This window comes from Chenopodium album, chromosome 26, assembly GCF_948465745.1.
Source record: "Chenopodium album chromosome 26, dcCheAlbu1.1, whole genome shotgun sequence".
NCBI classification, from domain to species: Eukaryota; Viridiplantae; Streptophyta; class Magnoliopsida; order Caryophyllales; family Amaranthaceae; genus Chenopodium; species Chenopodium album.
In genome coordinates, this window is record NC_137859.1 from 13604267 (window position 1) to 13625369 (window position 21103).

General features: G+C 34.1%; 2 protein-coding genes across 5 annotated transcripts; both read right to left on the reverse strand.

Annotated features, from left to right (window-relative positions):
* Nucleotides 1-1092: 1092 nt before the first annotated feature.
* LOC145617403 (putative purine permease 5) lies at nucleotides 1093-4318 on the reverse strand. Of its 4 annotated transcripts, none has more exons than XM_081672106.1 (3): nucleotides 4149-4318; nucleotides 3169-3283; nucleotides 1093-2643 (listed from the first exon to the last, which is right to left on the reverse strand). In XM_081672106.1, the coding sequence occupies exon 3, from the start codon at nucleotides 2625-2627 to the stop codon at nucleotides 1467-1469; it is 1161 nt and encodes a 386-aa protein (XP_081528232.1). In that variant the 5' UTR covers nucleotides 2628-2643; nucleotides 3169-3283; nucleotides 4149-4318; the 3' UTR covers nucleotides 1093-1466. The 4 variants fall into 4 exon arrangements, with proteins under 4 accessions (XP_081528232.1, XP_081528230.1, XP_081528231.1 ...); XM_081672104.1 differs by having other exon boundaries at nucleotides 1093-2646; XM_081672105.1 differs by lacking the exon at nucleotides 3169-3283 and having other exon boundaries at nucleotides 1093-2646.
* A 1890-nt stretch (nucleotides 4319-6208) lies between these two features.
* Nucleotides 6209-18098, reverse strand: LOC145616653 (protein pleiotropic regulatory locus 1-like). The gene is made up of 16 exons (XM_081671415.1): nucleotides 17787-18098; nucleotides 17674-17698; nucleotides 17469-17565; nucleotides 17283-17352; nucleotides 16934-16993; nucleotides 14377-14458; nucleotides 12632-12724; nucleotides 11352-11415; nucleotides 11169-11254; nucleotides 10339-10440; nucleotides 10131-10214; nucleotides 8483-8613; nucleotides 8251-8328; nucleotides 7994-8058; nucleotides 6846-6923; nucleotides 6209-6754 (listed from the first exon to the last, which is right to left on the reverse strand). The coding sequence occupies exons 1-16, from the start codon at nucleotides 17918-17920 to the stop codon at nucleotides 6582-6584; spliced, it is 1422 nt and encodes a 473-aa protein (XP_081527541.1). The 5' UTR covers nucleotides 17921-18098; the 3' UTR covers nucleotides 6209-6581.
* Between the last annotated feature and the right edge of the window lie 3005 nt (nucleotides 18099-21103).

Here is a 21103-nt window from a genome sequence, read left to right on the forward strand (position 1 = left end):
TATTATTATTATTATTATTATTATTTTTATTATTATCATTATTATTATTATTATTATTATTACTAATATTGTTATTATTACTATTATTATTATTACTACTACTACTACTACTAATACTATAATAATAATTGTAATGCTTTATTATTGTTATTAAATATTATTATTATTATTATGATTATTATTATTATTATTATTATTATTATTATTATTATTATTATTATTATTATTATTATTATTATTATTACTACTACTACTACTACAACTACTACTACTAATATTATTACTATTATTATAATCATTAAATTTTATTATTAAAAATTAATTATTATTAATAATATTAATATTATTAAATATTAATTATATTATTATTAATATATTATTATTAAATATTAATTATATTATTATTAATATTATTATTAAATATTATTTATATTATTATTATTATTATTAAATATTAATTATATTATTATTAAATATTAATTATTATTATTATTAAATATTAATTATATTATTATTATTAAATATTAATTATATACTTCCTCCATTTTCTTTTACTTGCAACACACCTTTTAAGCACGCAGTTTTAGGAGATGATTAGTGAGGGTAAACGAGCGATTTTATCAATATAATTTTTACACGAAAATTAGAATAGAGTTAAGTATCATTTGTAAAAATTATAATGAAAAATTTGTCCATTTACATTACATAAACCAGAGCTCAAAACACGTGCCACAAGGCTGTGTTGCAAGTAAAAGAAAACGGAGGAAGTATTATTATTAATAAATATTAATTATTATTAATAAATATTATTTATTTATTTATTATTATTAAATATTAATTATTATTATCATTAAGTATTAATTATTTATTATTATTTTTATTAAATATACATTATTATTATAATAATTCAATATTAAGTATTAATTTTAAGCAGAGCAAAGCAGAGCAGGGCAGAGCAGAGCAGAGCAAATTTCAGCAGAGCAAAGCAGAGCAGATTTCAGCAGAGCAAAGCAGAGCAGCTCTAAAGAACGGGGCCTTAGTCTATTACAATAAAAATCATAGACGGAAAAAAATTTAATAGGTAAAGATTAGTTAATTTAATAGGGATAGAAAATAGATCACACAAATTTCAGACATTTAAATAAACTTATTCTGGAATGTTTTTGATGGAAGCACAACTAAATACAATAGAAATATGCAAGCACATACATCCTATTTACAAATTCCATAAAGCTTGAGAAACGATCTAAACTGCAATTGTGCAGTAAAGGAGCTAAAAGTATGACATAGGAAGCTTGAATGCGAGTTTGCTGCAAAGATTGGTGATTTTGAAGGATGGTGACAACGGCAATCATCAAACTTCTGAGATTGGATGTTCAGACCAGCATAGCATCACTGCATCATCAATGTAAAAGCACCGGAAACATGTGTCTATTACTTGCTTCTCATTAACGCCTATGAAGTAATCATAGGCCAGCTGCAAAATCATCAGTTGAAGCTGCAGAATTATCTTGCTTAGAAGTTCTACTCCCGTATATATATGAACAAAATCCCCAGAAAGTAATGGCCAAAGAAAGTATTTTGAAACCACTCATGGGGTCATTTAGCAGTATGACTGCTGCGATGCTTGTGAGCGGCACTCTGACAGCATTCAGAACCCCTGCAAGCATAGTTGATGCTAAAAACAGCACTGCTGTGGCACCCAACACTCCCAATTGAAATGTTATTGCACTCCAAACAAGAACCATGCAGTATGAACTTTTACCGCCCTTGAAATTTCTGGCCTCTTCTTCCATTCCTTGGAAACTCCTATCCACAACAAGACCTATTGTTGTAAATATAAATGCAAATAAAGAAACCATGACCTGCTGCTCAAGCACCACATGGAACGAGATTCTTCCCAATAGCTTCACAAACAACAACTCAGAAAGCGCGAATATGAGTCCATGGAGAGCAGATCCCAATATATCCCATATAAATCCCATAGTGTACTGGGTTTTACTCACATTACCATACAAATCTGAGTCTGAATCTAATGCAATAATGGTCAAAGCAGCCGTAATCATGACAACAGAATTTATAATTGAAGCATTTACCCTGTTTCCAACAAGAAGATAGCCAAATAATGCAGAAAATATGAGGGATGAAGATGCCAGAAGAGAAGCAGTTGATGCTGGAAGGTAGGCATATGCATATGCATACAACAGGTTATCAGCCGCGCTTAAGAAACCCACAACTGCATAACAAAGAGTGAGTTTCAAGTTCAAACGCGTAGGAAATGTGTTGCAAAAGAAGTAGGTAGGAATTAAGGCGAAAACTGTTAATGGCCATCCTGCAACTGCTACCCATGATATGATCCATTTGCTTTTACCCCCGTTGGAATAATAGAGACGCGACAAAAGACTAGAAGCAGGGAATGCAATAAGCATGGCTCCCCCACTTAGAAGAATAAGAATCCAATATGACAAGGGTTTTCCTTTGTATAACTCCCAAAGTATCTTCTTTAAGTTAGACATGTGATGCATTAGTGTATTGGATGAGGTCGAGTTTGACTCCATTGGTCTATCCCCTAATATGGAGACCCTTAGTGAATCTTCTTGTGTAGCTAATGCTTCCTGGTTTGTCATTTGATCACAAGGATGTCTTCTGCATAACATCAATAATTAAGTATAATTGCGAATACTCAAACTATTTCATAAACTAACTACTTACAAAAGTAACAAGAAAACAAACAAATTCTATAACGAATCAATATTACCACATCAGTCGTGGTTTCAAGATGTTCATGTTTCAACTAATCATAAACGCAAAGCATGCTATATTGCCTATATACATTATTAAGATTATACAAGCTGCAACAAAACTCAGATCTTTGGATTATCGTATAGCTTCTAGCTACATATTTCAGCAATGCATGAATGCATGATTCATGCTCACAAAACACTAAATAGAATATATTAATTACAAATAATTGGTCATTACTCATGACTAGACAGTTAATAATGGCATGACAAAAATCTTTAGTTATGAGTTTTTATATCCTTCTATATTTTTCATGCAATAGTAAAGATCAGAAACAACTTTTTTCTTTTCCTCCTCTCACTTTACATTTGTAACTATCAAAATTAACTTATCTACTCAGTTGATTAAAAGGGGTTAAAACCTCACCAGTCCCCGCCATGAACACGAATGAAACCCCTCAATTCACTACCTTCACTTCTTTGCCAATAAAATGCCCCTTCAATAAAAGCATCATCTCCAATTCTTTTTCTCGAGTTTACATCTTAAAAAAAAAAGGTCATCTAAGTTAGCCAAAACGATTTTAAAGACATCTTAAGGTTCCCCTCATACACACACAACCATTGATTATATAACTAGATCACAGAGTATGTAAAAGAAAGCTATTAAGCATGAAAAGTCTCATGAAGATCGCGCTTCCCCCATTTCCAAAATTGGAAACTACAAAATCACAATGAAACTTGGTGGGAAATAAGCTTTTCATGAATCTTTAGATTGTCACCAAACCCTTTTTATTTTTTTTTTCCCTCAAAAATGTGATAATGGTAAATTATAAAACAAAAGATCAAGAATAGTTAAGCATTAATAATGCCATTGATGTATGATTTTGTCGTAAATTTCCTAATTTGTATAACTTTAAAAAGAAATGCATCTAATGTTTATGTCATTATATGCAGCCCTAAAAGTATATATCATAACCAAAAAAAAAAAAAAAAAAAAAAAAAAAAAAAAAAAAAAAAAAAACAGAGAGATTTTTAAAAGGCATGAATTGAAAACTCACAAGACAATATTACACATACATTCATTCACATAAAACAAATTAAATTGTCAATAAAAAAAAATAAAAAAATAAAAAAAATAAACATAAACCAAATTAAATTGTACATATCTAATAAAACTTAAATGCAAAATTTCTTTTCATGGTTTCTATATTTAATTCCGGTCCCCCAAAAATGACCCAATATTATACGGAGTATTGAAATTTCGAGGAATAAAACCTAATTAGAATCCTTAGACAACAAAGAACAAGTCTAAAAACAAGCTCAAAGCACAATAAAAAAATAAATAATTCAATTTTAAAAAACAATAAATTCGTTCATTAATACAGTAGAGAATTAAGTAGAATTTACCCAGATTATGAAATTGCAGAAGATCCTAGAAGTCAGCACTCAGCAGTCAGCAGAAGAGAGAAAGATTGTGGCAAGTATTATTGGTATGGGTGTACCGTACGAGGTTTTTTAATTAATTTTTGAGGGCATTATTACGAAGTTGATATTTAACTGCTTTGAAAAATAAAAATAAATAAAATATAACAAAATTTGATGTTTATGTTATAACAGAAGTTATTGCCTTTTTACTCAACTCACCATGTTTTTCTTGTTGTAAAGTTATTTTTAATCCGACAACCCATATAAAAATATGCAACATCTTTTAATACGTAGTACTTATTTCATACTACCTCCGTTTCTTTTTAGTTGACACGTATTCCTTTTTAGGAGGTTTATTTTAGTTGACACGTTTCCTTTTTGGGTAAATTTTTTACCTTGCATTTACAAGCTACCCCACTTGTTTTTTCATTCTCTATCACTCTCTCTTCTCTCCTTAGTATATGTGCCTAAATCAAACGCATCAACTAAATAGAAACGGAGGAAGTATATGTTACGTAGTGTTTTATTTGATCATTTTTGCTTCATACTTCTTCCGTTTCATAATAATCGCAACACTGTTAATACACAACTTTGACCATTATAGTATTTGTAGTTATATAAATCTTAGCATTAAGAATTATAAACGGTTATAATGAATATACTTAGGACTTGTTCACATTTACTGAACTGAGCTGAACTAAACAAATTGGAGCTGAACTTAAGTGAACTAAACTGAATAGAGCTTAAATGAATATTTTATGAGAGAAGAAAATTAGGAGTCGAACTGAACGGAACTATACTGATTGGAGCTAACTGAAATAATTGAAGCTGAACTAAAACTAAGCTGAAGTGAACAGACCCTTAATTATTATGAAACGTAGGAAATATTGTTTTTTTATATGATCATTTTTCTATGAGAACGTGTTATTTTAGATTATTAGTATGCCGTAATTTAGATGACCGGACCATCAGACCCGACTTAACATACAAAGTTACTAAAGTATTATTGTAAAACTGAAACTGTCTTCGTACAAGTCAAAGACAAATTTCAATAAAATTGCAAGTAGCTTTGCTTGAAAATTATGTGGGGTAGTTTAAGATTGGAGGTAGAATGCCCTTTCTAAATATTCTAATCCTTTTGCTCTGTTGGAGAAGTAGTGTCCTTACAAATCTAAGCCTTATTAGCCACAATTTCAATACCTCGTATTGATTATTAGATAGATTTGTGAACTTGTTGTGTTTTCCTTTTTCGCCTATATACTAAACTTTGATCAATGGAATAGCCTTTGCTAACACTCAATTATCGACGAAAATGAGACAGATGAGTGTAACCAAAAATGATATTTTCGCAACCTATTCGAAACGACTTGCAAATTATTAAAAAATAAAAACTGAACAACTAATTTGAGACGATTAGAGTATTTATTTTTAGTACATTTTTACTAGAAGACCAGGCATATCTTGAATTCTTTTTTTTTATTTTTTTTTATTTTTATTTTTTTTTTTATTGATAAACGCATATCTTGAATTCTTGATATATAATCATATTAAAAAAAATGGTTTGTAGAATTTGCATGGACAATGACTTCTTTATCTGAAAGATTATGCAACAGTTATATACTGAAGCTTTCGTGTGACATATTTCTGTACTATGATAATATAACATCGCTTCAGTATGTATGCATGGACCTCGAAGACTTTGCACATGAAATAAAACCTGTAATACAAATACAAGTCCTTTGGGCTGATCTCACACTTCAATCCAATCAATACTTCAATCAAAATACATGCATGCATGATAATCCAAGTCCCGGTGTGGTGCAGTTTGGTGATTTACGTCAGTTACATAGTTTATCTGCCTTATGGTACCAAGTCATTCAACGTGTTATCAATTGCATGAAGGAATAACCAAATATAATAACTAGTGGTTACATTTACATCCGCCTGCTGGTGTGTAAGATCAAAATTGAACATCATAATTCCTTCATCAGTAACACGTACTCGATTAAAAAGATCACCAATCAGAAATCATAATGCATTACTGGAGGGAAAAACCTATTTACTAGCTAGTCATAATTATCAATGAAGTCGTACACTGTATCTTGTGTTACACAGGTAAAATAAAAAACCAGCTAAAGAGAAGCAGGAAAATATAAAAATGTCGGCAAATATCTAAGTGTCTCATCTCTCCTGAGAAAATTCTAGAAAGCATGAAACTTGCATATTACCGTCAATTCAGCTTTTGATGTAAAAGGAACTCACAAAAATAATTCCCCTCCAACCTACCCTATTTGGCATATTGGTTTCCCTTACCCATCTAACAATAACTTCAACAATCATCCACAATAAGCTATGAAGTATAAAACTTACAGATGTCCTAATGATTCAAGTTTGAGTATATAGCAGTCACTGCAATCAGAATCGTCTAATGTCTTTAGGTGGCTTGAAGTTGAGAGGATGGGTTTCAGGGGTAGCAGTCTCATCCTCTTTCCACATTTTGATAGTCTTGTCAGCTTCACAAGTTACCATCCTTGAACCAGTGAGATCATAGGAGAGTGCATAGATACCAGCCTCGCTGTCCAGTGAACCTGCAGCAGCAGAAACACATGCTTAGATCTTAGTCCTTAATTTACGAGCTCAGTACCACAACAAAAGGCAAATACAGATACTATAACATACCAGGTTGCACAATAGTTTGAGCTTGCTGAAAGTTATGACCACTTGTCCAGTCCCAAAACCAAAGGCTACCATTATCACCTAAAAAAAACAAAAAAAATGTAGCAGTTAATATAAAAAAGAGTTATTTGCAAATGCTCTCATGCAACAGAGATAAACAATTAAGCAATCAATGCAAAGGACAAAGAGCCAATTACGTTCTTGAAATACACAGTATCTCACATGTTCCAATTCACAAACTATTATTCAACTCACAAATCTTTTATGAATTCAAGTTTTATAGTCCCCTGTGATAAATCTTTAAGGTTCATAGTTTCCTAATTGTAGTACTGCTGTACTGCAACTATTGCCTCTGTTCCTTTTTACGAGTACAAGGCATGCTGAACACTTTTGTGCATATTAAAATTTCAGATCATTTTTTGTTAAAATTGCATTGGTACTGTATGTTGAGATACAAACATTGTATTCATGATAATATATAACATTTAATCTTCTGTTGGTATAATGTAGAGCATTTAATGTTACATTGGTACAACAGAGTCAGGGTTGAAACATAAAATTTGGCTAAAAATCCTTATCATCTAGAGAAGGGATTTGTTATTCATAACCACAAGGGGCACAAGCCCCAAAGGACTAACTGTAAGCATTAAATACAGTGACCAAAATGGCCCGCCCTCCTTTTTCCTGTACTCAATTTACCCTTTCATCTACATTCTTCGTTATATTCATTATTACTTTATTTCTTTTCTGGCAACCTTCTAGAAACTTTTTATCATTTCCTGCCTCACCTTGCGTAAACCCTTTTCTTTAATTTAAATCAATCCCTCACTACCTCATGGATTTGCATTTCCCGAAAAACAGTATTTCTTGAAGAACTCGAAATATTTCCATACATAAACACATAAACTCATAAACATAATTACATAATTATGTAGCCTACAACCTAATGTAATGCATTCCTTTACTTTTGAATCATGAAAGTGATCCTATGCTTTATAAACCATACAGGCATACAATACAGACATCACAGAGGATTTAAAGCAGAGAGACAATTTTAACTCAATTAATAATCATCATATTTGATCAAACACGTGGCTAAGGATCAATCAGAATTTGAAGCAATTTTTGAACAAACAAAGTGAAAAACAAACCTGCTGTAGCCAAGACTCCTTCCTCATTGACAGCCATTGCATTGATAATTGTTTTTTGCTGAGACCTGTCCAAAAGAGACGGAAAAATACAAAACGTATTATTAGATGACAGACTTCTCACAAATACAGCCACCCATTACCAAATTCTGGCCAAAATGATTACAGCCATACACTTTATGCCAAGTTTGAAATGACAAGATAGGGACAATACAATATCATAATTTCAGGGTATGCATTCTAGAAGTTCCAGGACTTACAGCATGTTATGCATAAACTCTCCTTTTGGGAGGGTAAACTTCTTTATGTTGTCAGCAGAGGCAGATGCAAACATATTCCTGCAATGCCACAGAGCATAGCAAGGTTAAAGAAGTAAACAAAAAACAGAAAATCATGTTCAGTTATCCACGAGATAATGAAGACCCAAGCATTACAGCAAAAAGAAATAGATACTTTAAGAGGGTAGTAATGAAACAAATATTAGCAACGCACTCTTTAGGATGCAACGCCATTGCTCGTACAGACTTCTTATGATGCGTGAGTGTTGTCATTGTTTTTCCTGCATGTCTCAAGTCCCAGAATTTTATGGTTGAATCATGTGAACCCGTCACCACTTGAGGATCCTAGCAAAAAGAACTTCTTTATAAGATTCAAATAGCAATATAAGCCTTAAAAAATCTGAAGGGAATATAACAACCAAAGGGGGAAACTTACACTATGTTTGGATGACCATAGTGAAAGGGAAAGGGAGGGAAAGGAAAAAGAGGGAAGAGAAAGGGAGGTGAGGGGAGGGAAGGGAGAGAGTGACCTTTCATTTTCCTTCCAATCTCCAATAATGGAGGGATTTGGTTTAGGAAAATGGATCCCTCCATTTTCTTTCCCTTCCTTTTCCTATGCCAGTAGGTGATAGCTTAAACTTAAATTTTGTCTGTTAACTAAATCCCAGTTAAAAGATCAACATTGAGCAGAATTATTTAAAATAAAAATGAGTCAAGGATCTGGTAAAAATTTGATAGGTTGCCAATTATTGGCTAACATCCTAACTTATCGCAATTGTCAGGCTAAGTTTGATTAATTGTGAAATGTAGAGTTTCAGGGTTGGTTTGGACATTCCTGGAGCTGAGTATTCTTTTGTCGGACTAAGTTACCAAAAAATAAAATGCTATTACCTGCATTGTTGCTCACTTGTTCCAAAGTATCACTACCTAGATTATACTATTAAAAAAATAATAAAAAAAATTAATTCTACTAGTATTGACTGTAAGGGTGAATTAAGCATTTCAGAGACTTTCATGATACGGGACTTCCTTCACATCCCCATAAACTCAACATTGTCCACAAAACCTAAGCCATCAATAATAAAGCCATAGCACATTTTCTAACTGTAAAGTCCAACTTGTAGAAGTCGTAGTGTGATAGTGATATACCTAACTTCGCCAGAAACCTCAAGAATCAAAATAGTAATAAACAGGCGGGATGTCTTGCCAGGAACATTACTACCAATGAGAACACTTGATATGGATCTCACTCATTTCAGTCACAGCTAAAAGACCCAGGAAGATAAAGCACACAGAGTTTGCATATATCAGAAGCCAGAAGGCTGTGCTTACAGATTCCTTATCTCATTTTGCTTTTCTGGTTATTCTGCCCCCTGTCCTCTTCTGAACCTCTCTTAAACTCTTGCTTCATGTCCACTGTTGCATAAGAGGGAAATAACCCAAACTCACACATTGAAGGCACTAGGACAGTGGAACCAGGTTTTTTCCATACAGGTTTACGCGGAGGTCAGGACATAGAGACAAGGAAAGTGATAAAATTACCAATTCAGGCAAATTTGTTAGCAAGGAAAGAAGTCAAATAGATATTGCTATTCCCACTGTCCCTCAGGAGAGGAAAAAAAAATCAACTGTCTCATTAGACCTTCCACATTTAATTTCTTTAACAAAATAACAAAACGCTTATCACCTAAAACTATCTTCCTTGTTAAATGTAAAAACCAATATGGGAGTATTGGGATAGAGTATATCAGAACAGTGTGCCTGAGGTGCAAGACAGCTTAAACAAAAATGTACAAAGTACAGCATTTTCATCTGAATGGAGAGACGAGTGAACCACTATTCATTCAAAGAAGCTAACATACCGTTGGTCGAGTGAACACAGAACAGACAGTGTTTTCATGCCCTGATAAAGCAAAGATTTGTGTTTTGCTACGAATGTCCCAAACCTGAAAATTAGGAGTAAAAATCATTCAAACTTATAACTTTGGAGCATTATCCACAATCATAGCTTAGAAGTTGCATTACAAAAAACACAAAAACAAATTTTAAAAAAAAGAAAAAGAGACATACCCGGCAAACTGAATCACGGCCTCCGGTAAGCAATACATCAAGAGTGGGATGAAGAGCCAAGCAGTAAACTCCACTTAAGTGGCCATGATAAGAGCGAATCACCTGAACGAAATAGCATTAGCAAGGTACAATTGCAAGAAAACAAGAGTATGATAGTTTTTAAGAGAATATCTTCTTTTCTCAATTGTAGGGTTTAGACAGCAGCCACAGCACAATTCCTATCCAACAGGCAACACCATTCTATGTACAGTAAATAAAGTTTAATATCCTCGTAGAAAGTTTAGCATGAATAAAAGGTCCATATGTTTAGCATCTATGCATATAAAGTTTATATTATTCTCATAACAGCCTATGTTCCTGAAAAAATGACATACACAACACATAGTGTCCAAAATAAAGAGTAAGAAATCTAATCGTTGAGTACTAATGCATCTAAAAGGGTTTTTTATTATTTATTTATTTAATTATAACCAATCAGAACTGTATAGTACTCTGTCACAAAGGATATTTCCAGCATTCGGTCTTTTACAAGATAGAAGGTGACCTTACTCGGGGGCACCTTAATATAACAGAAACTCATATATAGCAAGTAGATTCCTGCTCCAAAAAAATTCATTACTCTCAAAACCATGCGGTTTTTTTTTTTTAATTATTATTATTTCAAAAAGAATCAGATAGGTATCATCAGTGATAAGTAACATAACAGTAGAAGATGTAAATTTAACATCAAACTAGAAAAAAGAAGGGGGAAACCATGAAAACAAGAAATGAGGTTAATATACAGCATATAGAGAGGCTAAACCAACTATTGGATCAGATATCAGCTTTACCTTATTCTGCTCAAGATCCCAGCACTTCACCATTTTATCATCACCAGCAGAGAACATATAGGTATGCCTCTGGCTAACAGCAAGCCCTGGAAGAAAAGGTATATAATTAAATGTATTAATTATATAACAGACATTAAATGCTGTAGCAATTCAATTCTACCATCTAACTCCTATGATACTAACCTCTAACTTGTTCAATATGTCCAGTAAGAGTAAGTTTCAATCGCCCACTTGCTACATCCCAAATCTAAATCAATAAAAAAAGCTTGTCAGCAATGACCTTATACTTTAGTTTACAAATGAATACTCACAATTCCACCACCAATTGCCATCTATCACAGTTTTCAATAAGTTTGACTATCCTTTCAGTTTTGAAACACACAGTATGACTATCCATATAAGATTGTAAGATAATTATGGTATCAAAGATATACATGCTGTTTGAGACTTATTTCTTTAGTCAAGCCTTCTTCAGACGTCGAGGGTGTTTAAACCACTCACAGTAATTCAGAACCAGCCAAGCCCTCTTGGAGACTAGTCCACCCGATAGACACATACACACATCAATTCAATATATAATTCAACTGTTTTTATTTCAACACAAACTGCTATTTGGTGTACAGAGTACTTAATCCTGATAGTTTGCATATAAGCATTTTAGTAAGAAGGATAAGCAGCTTGCACTCATATTTACTCATTATATTCAGACAATTCAGTACATTAGCATAAAATCTTGTACCCCATATAATGATGTGTAATACACTAATATATATCTTTTAATTGCTTTACTAAAGGCATTCTGTTATATCAAAGTAATCATACAGAATGTAGTGTTAGGGTGTGTACTTTCTCTGTGTGTGTGTGTGTGTGTGTGTGTGTGTGGCGTGTGTGTATCCTCCTAGTTTGAGGTGACAAATCACTTATATTGCAAAAGAAAATATTTAACAGAAAAGTTAGGGATTAAAGTGCATTGACATTAATAATCAATTATAGAACAGCAACGGCTTTTATGCAATCAAATCTTAGTTCGCTCGAAACTATTAATCCTATTTAATGTATGTTTGAGTATATCTAAACCAGCATCGTCCAATTTTTCACTTTTAAGGGTCAACATAATACACCTTGCACTGCTCATTCAGCACCCATTTAAAAGTTTTAATTTGACAGCCTACAACGGAAATAGCCAAACCACAATCCTCACAATTTCTTTACATATAATTTTCTTTAATAGAATGGACTAACTCTTATCTTTCAGATTTATCCACCCCATTAGATTACAACTTGTGACAATATTTGTTTAGTAATGATACATGGCTTCAGGATTTATAAATTGCTATTTTCTTCCGAGTTTCGCAGACAACATAAAGTCCACATCAGTCAAAAGTTCAAAACACATCCAGATAATAGAATTCCTTTCCAAAATGATAAGAGAATATATTTTGACAGAAGAAAATTTACTAAACCTTAATAGTACGATCAGCTGAACCCGTGCAAAACCAACTGTTACTTGGATCAAAGGCAACCGATCTCACCCATCCCAAGTGGCCACTAATCACCTGCACAGATAAGAAGAGAATACGTTATTAGTTGCTACAAAAAATAACATAGAAAGCTGATTATACTATTACACCTTGATAATGAGCCACTAATTAAGAAGATTATACTATTTTTTTAATTTTTTTTTTTTTTAATTCATCCACGGAATTACTCATGTACTAATGTTTGAAGTCCTAGAGGAGTAACAAGTGAGGATTTGAAATTTAAGACACTGGAGCCCAATTACATGTATGGGCTTGACATAACCAACCAATCAAACAACCCCACCCTTTCCATGGAGTAAAACACTAAGAAATAAAATACATATACGAAATACCAAAGCTCAACCCTTCTCTTCCCTACCTGACCACATCATTTCCCCTCACTTGTCAACCAATGCCCCTCTCTCCCAAGACCACTTCCATAGTCCCATTACCAACTTCTCAAAAACTGTAGGGCCTCCCCCTCCCTTCCCAAAACCCCCACCACCACACCTCCTTATCCAACCTAACCACTATTAACCTCATCCCACCACTCTTCCTTTCCACTAGGAGTTATCTCTTCATCCATCTTCTTAAGCCATGCATGCCTCCGTCAGATTAACTTATGTAAAGAGAGAAATGAATTAATAAAGGCCAAAATCTGGGGCATTTTAATGGTTGGGTTTGATCAACAAGGGTCTAAGTCTGACCTCCAATGAATTAAGACTAATTAAACATTTCTTCATGGTGAAGGGTGGGCGAGGTATAGAGCAGAAAGTGGGTGACTTTAAACTAAAAAGTTAGTTACCACTTAAAAAGCACTGCTGTGCATCTGCTCTGCCTTAGATTTCGTTATCACTGTGGTTGATGGAAGAAAATATAGGGAGCTTGTTCATAAATATAACCATTGACGACCTTTTAACCCACTTCTTTTGTCACCACCAACCAGCACTATCGTCGCCAGTTGTCCTTTTCTCCATAGTTACTTACTCAACAAACTATCATCTGTACAACTCTTTACCCTACTCCAATAAACCCTACTGATATGTGATACTAATTTCAGTACTTTCCCCTTCTCTTCAGCCCATCCTTGCTTCTAATATGGTTCCCCATGAATTCAAAAGAAAGTGTGCCCTCTCCTTTGCAATATATACAAGACCCTTGTATACTGGTCACAGAAACTCCACCCCCCCCCCCTCTCTCTCTCTCTCTCTCTCTCTCTCTCTCTCTTACATTGTACTTTCTAAGTCTTGACTTACAATCCTCTATTTAACGTAAAAGGCAATTCTGGTTGTAACCTTTATATTAAAAATCTATCTGCAAGAAATCAGAAAATACTAGTATCAGGTATTTATAGCTCCAAATACTTTACTAGTGTTTTTTTGTTCTGTATGGTTCTTTTAAACAAGCAAAGGAATAAAAATCAGATAAGTAAACACGTGAATGAAAGATGCAGATAAAACCGTTCTTACATCAATTTGAACAAATGCAATCAGATCAAGAAAATAATTAAATTAATAAATCCAAGATATGAACAAGGCAAAGCTCTTTCTACCAAAAAAAAAAAAAAAGGAACAAGGCAAAGCTAAACAGACCTTACTCATAGCGACTGCAATTGAAATCAACTTGTGAAACTTACAGCATATTGCAAATCTAGATAAAAGAGAACAAAAAAATAAATTTTTTCTCACCCTGTAGTTCTTCCATGGAGCACGCCACTTAGGCCTTGGCCATCTACTTGGAATTCTCTCCATAAGCGCAGACGTTGAAAACCTTAAATTGCCACACACAAGGCAAAATCCAAAATAGGTAAGCAGAGAAATTATCTAAAAAGACCTGCATTGAGAATCAATTACGAAACAATTCCCCCCCTCCATTAAGTGCAATTTATATTTGCATTACATAAGAGCTAACCAGCCAAGAAATGTCAAGGTTGACTGGGTTATAACTTATAAGGTCCAGTTACACACAAGTATTTGTTCATATTAAGTCTGTCATATTAAGTACTTCATTAACTAAAGATTATGCATCGAGTTGCACATGTAGCACTTGTACAATAGTCAAAATTCATTAATCATGATACTAACAATGATTACTGGTTAACATGAATAAATTTTAAAGTAAACAGACCATTTTAGCCTTTCCCAAATAGACTCCCCACTTCCTTTTTGGTATACTCCAAATATTAGTCACTCCCTCAGCACCATAATAGTCTTCCGATTTTTCCATTATGGCCTATCCAAAATAGACTCCCCAGTCCCCACTTCCTCTTTCGTATGGGCAGTAATAAAATAAAGAAAAATATCCTGACCCCTCATATTTGGCATAATTATAAAAATTCCTCTTTTGTTTAAAATTTCTCAAATACCCCTTAAGATTTTTTTGAATACTCCCTCCGTCCCCTTTTGATAGTCCCTCATGGAGAATTTTCACGGGAATTAATAAACACAAATAAGAATAATAAAAGTACATTGAAAATGTGAATTGACATTGGGTATGTAAAAAAGTAGAGAGAGAAAGTAATAAAGTACATGGGAAAACAAAATATACATGGGAAATTTAAATTTGCACAAGTATCGTTGCAAATTGGAGGGAATTTTGGTAAAAAATTAATATTTATGGTTGTTGGAAAAAACAAATGGGGTGAACATTTTGGGACTAAAATTTGCCCATAAGGGACTATCAAAAGGGGACGGAGGGAGTATATTTTTTTAAATCAAGTTTTTTTGATTTTTTTTTTTAAATCGACGTTATCTTTTTTTGAATATTTTTTAATATCTAGTTTCCTTCTTCCTCATCCATCAAACCTTATTCTCTTTCTCCTCATTAGAACATTGTGTCTTCTGGGTCTTTAATGGATTCAACTCTCCATGGTTGAAATTTGACCTCTCAACTTCCCTAATTCTTCCTATAATATTAGTCAAATACTCAAATTTTTCTCATCTTTCATCATCATCATCATCACCTATAGCCTTTGCAAAGTAATGAGTGTCGCATTTCATTTCTGTGAAAACAAAGGAGAGAGTTTAAGAGAAGAAGGTTTGACAGAGGAAGAGCAAAGGAAAATGAATTTCCATGAACTTTTATATAAAATAAAAATATACACCGTTCACTTTCCATCCATAGTAAGAGTATTTTGATCAATGCGTCAAACCCCCAAGCTTGAAGGGTACCTCAGGAGATATCCCTAAAATGAATATGCCCTTACCTCAGAGAATAATGACAAACTTGAAGGGTACCCCAGGAGATATCCCTAAAATAAATAGGCCCTTACCTACTTATTTTTTCAAAAGAAAACAATACTATTGTTGTTAGCTGAGAAACTAATATACATGCAAACGAGGACAAATGGATGATGCTTATAATCCCTGTTGTCTTAGCCCATAATGTCACAACATAGGATCCAACCAGGCACACCTGTGTCGGTATCACATGAATATGAACCATTTTACCTAGAGTGGGTATAGCCAAGAACTCCTTGTGAATGCACCCAATTTGTGGCAACCCATTTATGCTCCTGATGACTTAATGCCAAGGGAGTTAAGGGACTTGAAATCACACAACACCACAACTAAACCCAAAGCATACCGCATAGTCATTTTCCTACCTCCCAACTCAAATGATGATCTTTCCTATAGCTGATAGAGCTTAACCACAAAACTTTCCATCACTAAGCAGGAGCCGGAGAGATAATACATATACATATTGAACATGAATGAATCAAAGTTTTCTTCCCACAAAGAGTAAAGAAAACCTTAATTTGCCAATCAAATCTCCTAGATATCTTGAATAAACCTTTCTTTCATACCCCACAATTTCTCTTTCCTTAATCCCACTATATTCTCACCTAATTTCTCTTCCCTAAAATTAAAAAAATATTTCCCTACTAACTCATTCATTATCAAGACTCTAAATTTTAATGACCCATACAAGAAATATCTTAAACCTATATGCTCAAAATGGATAGAATATTAGGAGATGGAAAGTGTAGAAATTGATTAAAAATAACCATTATAACCAAGTCTGTTGTCATGCAACACCTGACATTAGCTGAAGGTTTAAGTTTCACAGTCCGAGTGTGGATTCTAACCCTAAGGCTACAAAGACCACATCCTCAAATTCAAACTTTGAACTATGCGCAAAGCCAAACAGCAAAAAACCAGTAATAAAAAGTAATTAAACTAACATAGACTCAGAGAGAGAAGATAGATAACATATAAAACAACATAGAAAAGGTGAGTTACATACCTTTCAGAAGAACTGGGAGTCGAGATAAGTGCATTGCTTTTACTAGGACCAACTTCAGTCCTGGAAACAAGAAAATGAAGCCAAACACAGTATACATCAGAACTATAACAAGACTGACAACTATTAAGTAGATGAAAACATTGCAATGCCAATCTTTCTAATTCAGATAAAAACACCGAGGTTATCTTATTATAGTTTTATGATACTTAGAATTGAATCAACAATCCGCTACTCAAAATACTGCAGCTAAAAAGTTTGCTTTGAGGCCTGTGACACCAAAATGGATTTGCCAACACTTACAATTCCAACCCAACAATTAATTTCAATGAAAACCAATGAGAGAACGTACTGTCTCGACTGAGCAGCTGGAGCTACTACTAGAGCATTATGAGCACCTCCTCTTTGTCCATCTTCCGGAGCTAATTAACCATACAAACAAGTCAAAAGGGTACTCATATACAAATCAATAAACTTCAAAAAATAGATAAATAAATCACCAAAATAATACAAGTACATTTTATGGCATAAAAATTACCAGGAAGAGCAAGGGGATCAGATGGAGCAGACGACTTCTGCTTAACAGGCTGAGGCTGAGCTAATGTAGGTTTAATTCCTCCATATTCAAAACTAATCTACAAACATTTTCAAAAATCACCCATAATCAGAATCAACATAATTACCAAAACCCACAAATTAAAATTAAAAATAAAGCAAATTTAAGCGAGCAATGATTGACTAACCTTATGGCTCAAACGCATTTTTTTACTGCAATTGAAGAACAATATACAAAATCAAAAATCAATTTTTTTTTTCCCAAAAAAATTAGGGTATTGAGCAAGAAGAAAAGGCTAACCTTTTAGAATCGGGAGGAGGGAATTGAGAATGAAGAGGAGCGAAGACATCAAGAGCGCGTTTAAGGGATTTGAAAGTGAGCTTCTTCAATGACTGTCGTTCGACTGGTTCCATGGATGCCATTACACCCGGCATTAGTGGCGGAATTGGAAAGCAAATCAGGAGAATTAGGGTTTGGAATTGTAGGAGATGATGACAATGGGGGATAGGATGAGTAGCAGTAGCAGGAGCAGCAACGAGTGTTGGGAATGCAGCGTCAGTGGCGCGCGAAAGGGGTTGCGCTTGCGGAGGTGGTTAGGGAAACAGGTCGAGGCAGTGAGAATGAGGTGGTATTTATGAGGGAGCCCCATTCATCTCGATGATTTTGTTTATCTAATGGCAATTTCGTAAATATATCAACAAATCATCCCAGTCAGCATCGCACGTAAATAAGTGAACAACTTTTATTAATATGCGGTACCCACAAATGTTGACTTATTAACGAAAATGTCATGCTGATTGGGATTTTTTGTTGATTTATTTACGAAAATGCCATTAGATAAACAAAATTTGTTTATCTTCAAGATGAACTTGTATTTTCTCGGTATTTTATACACGAACGGGGCGTTTGGATCGTGGGAATGGGAGTTTGGGGATTAAAAGGCGGTGGGAATGGGATTGGGAATTAATTGATGGAATGCATGAAAATATGCCAATACCTTATTTGGATAGTGGGTGGGAATATATAGGGAATAAATAACAATTTTACAAAATTACCCTTACTAAGATTATTATTTCATTCTTTTCATTAATGGCAAAAATGTCATTTTTCCCCTATTCCCATTCCCATCCATTTATTACCTACCCTCCCTAGCTAATAAAATGGTGGGATTAGAGCTGTCAAAAACCGACCCGAACTGGTGAATTCGAACCGTTTCGAACTGTTCCGAAAAGGAACCGAACCGTTATGAACCTGTTATTTTAAAACCGTAAATCGAACCGACCCGATTTTTTAAAACCTGAAACTGAACCGATCCAAATGTTTGAGAACTGTTAATGAACCGTAGCCGTTATCAAGCTGAATTGATACAACCCGAAACCGAGAACAACCTGAACCGAGTACTTCCGAACCCGATAGCAACCCGACCCATTGTAAACCGAAACCGATTAAACCCGATAAACCCAAATCGTTTACAACCTGTAACTTACAGCCGAACACTATATTGTATTAAAAAAATCTGAATCAAAAGCTAACTCTAGATTTGTTATTATTATTTGATCCTGAAAATCTTTATACAGAAAAGGGACTTAATTAAAGCTAAACAACTAATTAATACTCTGTATGATCTATTGGAATAACTAATTATAGAATGTTGAGGATATACTAGGATATATACGTTAACGTAACCCGTTTAAAACTGGCAAAACCAGTTGTCAAACCGACTAAGTTCAACTCGAGCCAATTATGACCTGAACCGATTATAACCTAACCCGATTAGGGCCCAATATGTTTTGACCCAAAACCCGCTTTAAACTGACAAACACTGTTTTTAAACCGACCGACTTTAACCCGAACCGATTATGACCCGAACCAATTATAACCCGACCCGATTAGAATCCGACCCGAAAAGAAACTGTAATAAAAACAAACCTAACCGAACCGACCCGAAATTATTTAAAACCGATCCGAACTGACCCGATAATAATTCCAACCCGTTAAAAACCGATCCGTTGTTAATCGAAAACCGATAAACCGAACCAAAAACCGAACCGCAAACCCGATTGACACCCCTAGGTGGGATTCACCTATAAATAATCTCATTCCCAACCCCTTTTTTATTCGTATTCCCACCAAACAAACAAGGCTTATTTTTTATATTGGGATTAATACTCCCATTCCCACCCTCAATTCCCACTTACCAAACACCCCCAAAAACTTTGATATTAAAATAGGTATGTACGGAGTAAAAGATTAATTTGCTTGTTAGAGAAAAGATAATTTGTACTTCCTCTGTCCCTTTTGATAGTTTTTTATGGACAAATTTTAGTTACAAAATGTTCACCCCGTTTGTTTTTTCCAACAATCATTAATATTAATTTTTTTACCAAAATTCCCTCCAATTTGCAACAATACTTGTGCAAATTTAAAATTCCCATGTAAATTTTGTTTTCCCATGTATTTTTATTACTTTTTCCCTCTACATTTTTGCATACTGAATATCAATTTACTTTTTCGATGTACTTTTACTATTCTTATTTGTGCTTATTAATTCCCATGAAAAATGCCCATAAGGACTATCAAAAGGGGACGGAGGGAGTATTATTTTTATGCAACATATATTGTGACCTTTTTTTTTTTTTGGACGGGATATTGTGACCTTAATTCTTTTTTTTTTTTTGACGGAATATTGTGACCTTAATTCACTTATATTAGCTATATGAAAATTGAATACTTGTATATAATAATAAAAAAATATGATAAGCGTTCCAGGCATGGATCCAAGGGTTCTGCTGGGTGAGCTGGGCCCCGTCGACAACCTACATAAGGCAACACACGTAAACTGCTCTCGGGGGTGACTCGAGGAACCCCCCTCCGATGCCTAAGTTAGATAGTGTTTAGAGAGAGAAAGTGTACTTAGAGAGATGTAGAGAGTGTTATAACTTGTGCGTCTAACCTCTTTTCCGTTGTACTTTGCCCTCTATCTATAGGTGTACGATCTCCTTTGTGGAGGGTTTGGCCTGGTCAGCTCTGCGGGCTAACTCCATCGGGCTGGTGAGCCCCTCGCAATTGTTCTCTCAGCAATGAGTGCGCACCTTGGGAGTTGGGCGATAGTTCAGCGGGAGCTATCCTATACAATAGTATGTTCCTTTTGTTTATATATTATGTTCTTTTCGTTCATCTAGTATGTTCTTTGTATTTCTATGGTTTGTTCATTTTGTTTATATTAATGATGTTCTTTTTTAATAGATTTTGAGCACAACAACTGAAACCAAGAAGATTCCAAAATATGATTGGACTTCTTATGCAATAGAGAGTTTGATAGAGTGGACAATCAAGTGGAGGAAAAAACCGAATACATACTTTGCTGGGCCATTGCCATTTCTTATGGTAATGCATGACATGTTTTGTCAACTAGTTTAATCATTATTTGTGTAGAACACACATTGTTTGTGCAATTAGTTTTTGTTGTTGATGTCATATTTAATGTTAGAATGTGATGCAGATATGTTACTTCGATCGACTCCAAAAGCAGTTTATGCCTAGAAAATTCCCATTATTGAAAGAGTGGAGACAAGACGCAGTCAAGAAACGCATTGTTGAAGAATTAGGGCCCGGGT

What these genes read in the sequence shown, in the direction of transcription:
- LOC145617403 (XM_081672105.1), bottom strand. Translation starts at nt 2,627, where the DNA reads ATGACAAACCAGGAAGCATTAGCTACACAAGAAGATTCACTAAGGGTC.
- LOC145616653 (XM_081671415.1), bottom strand. Translation starts at nt 17,920, where the DNA reads ATGCCGGGTGTAATGGCATCCATGGAACCAGTCGAACGACAGTCATTG. An exon ending in ACTCCCAGTTCTTCTGAAAG is followed by an intron (nt 14,459 to 16,933) that starts GTATGTAACTCA and finishes TGGCAATTTAAG; the next exon opens with GTTTTCAACGTCTGCGCTTA. An exon ending in GGGATCTTGAGCAGAATAAG is followed by an intron (nt 10,441 to 11,168) that starts GTAAAGCTGATA and finishes TATTTCGTTCAG; the next exon opens with GTGATTCGCTCTTATCATGG.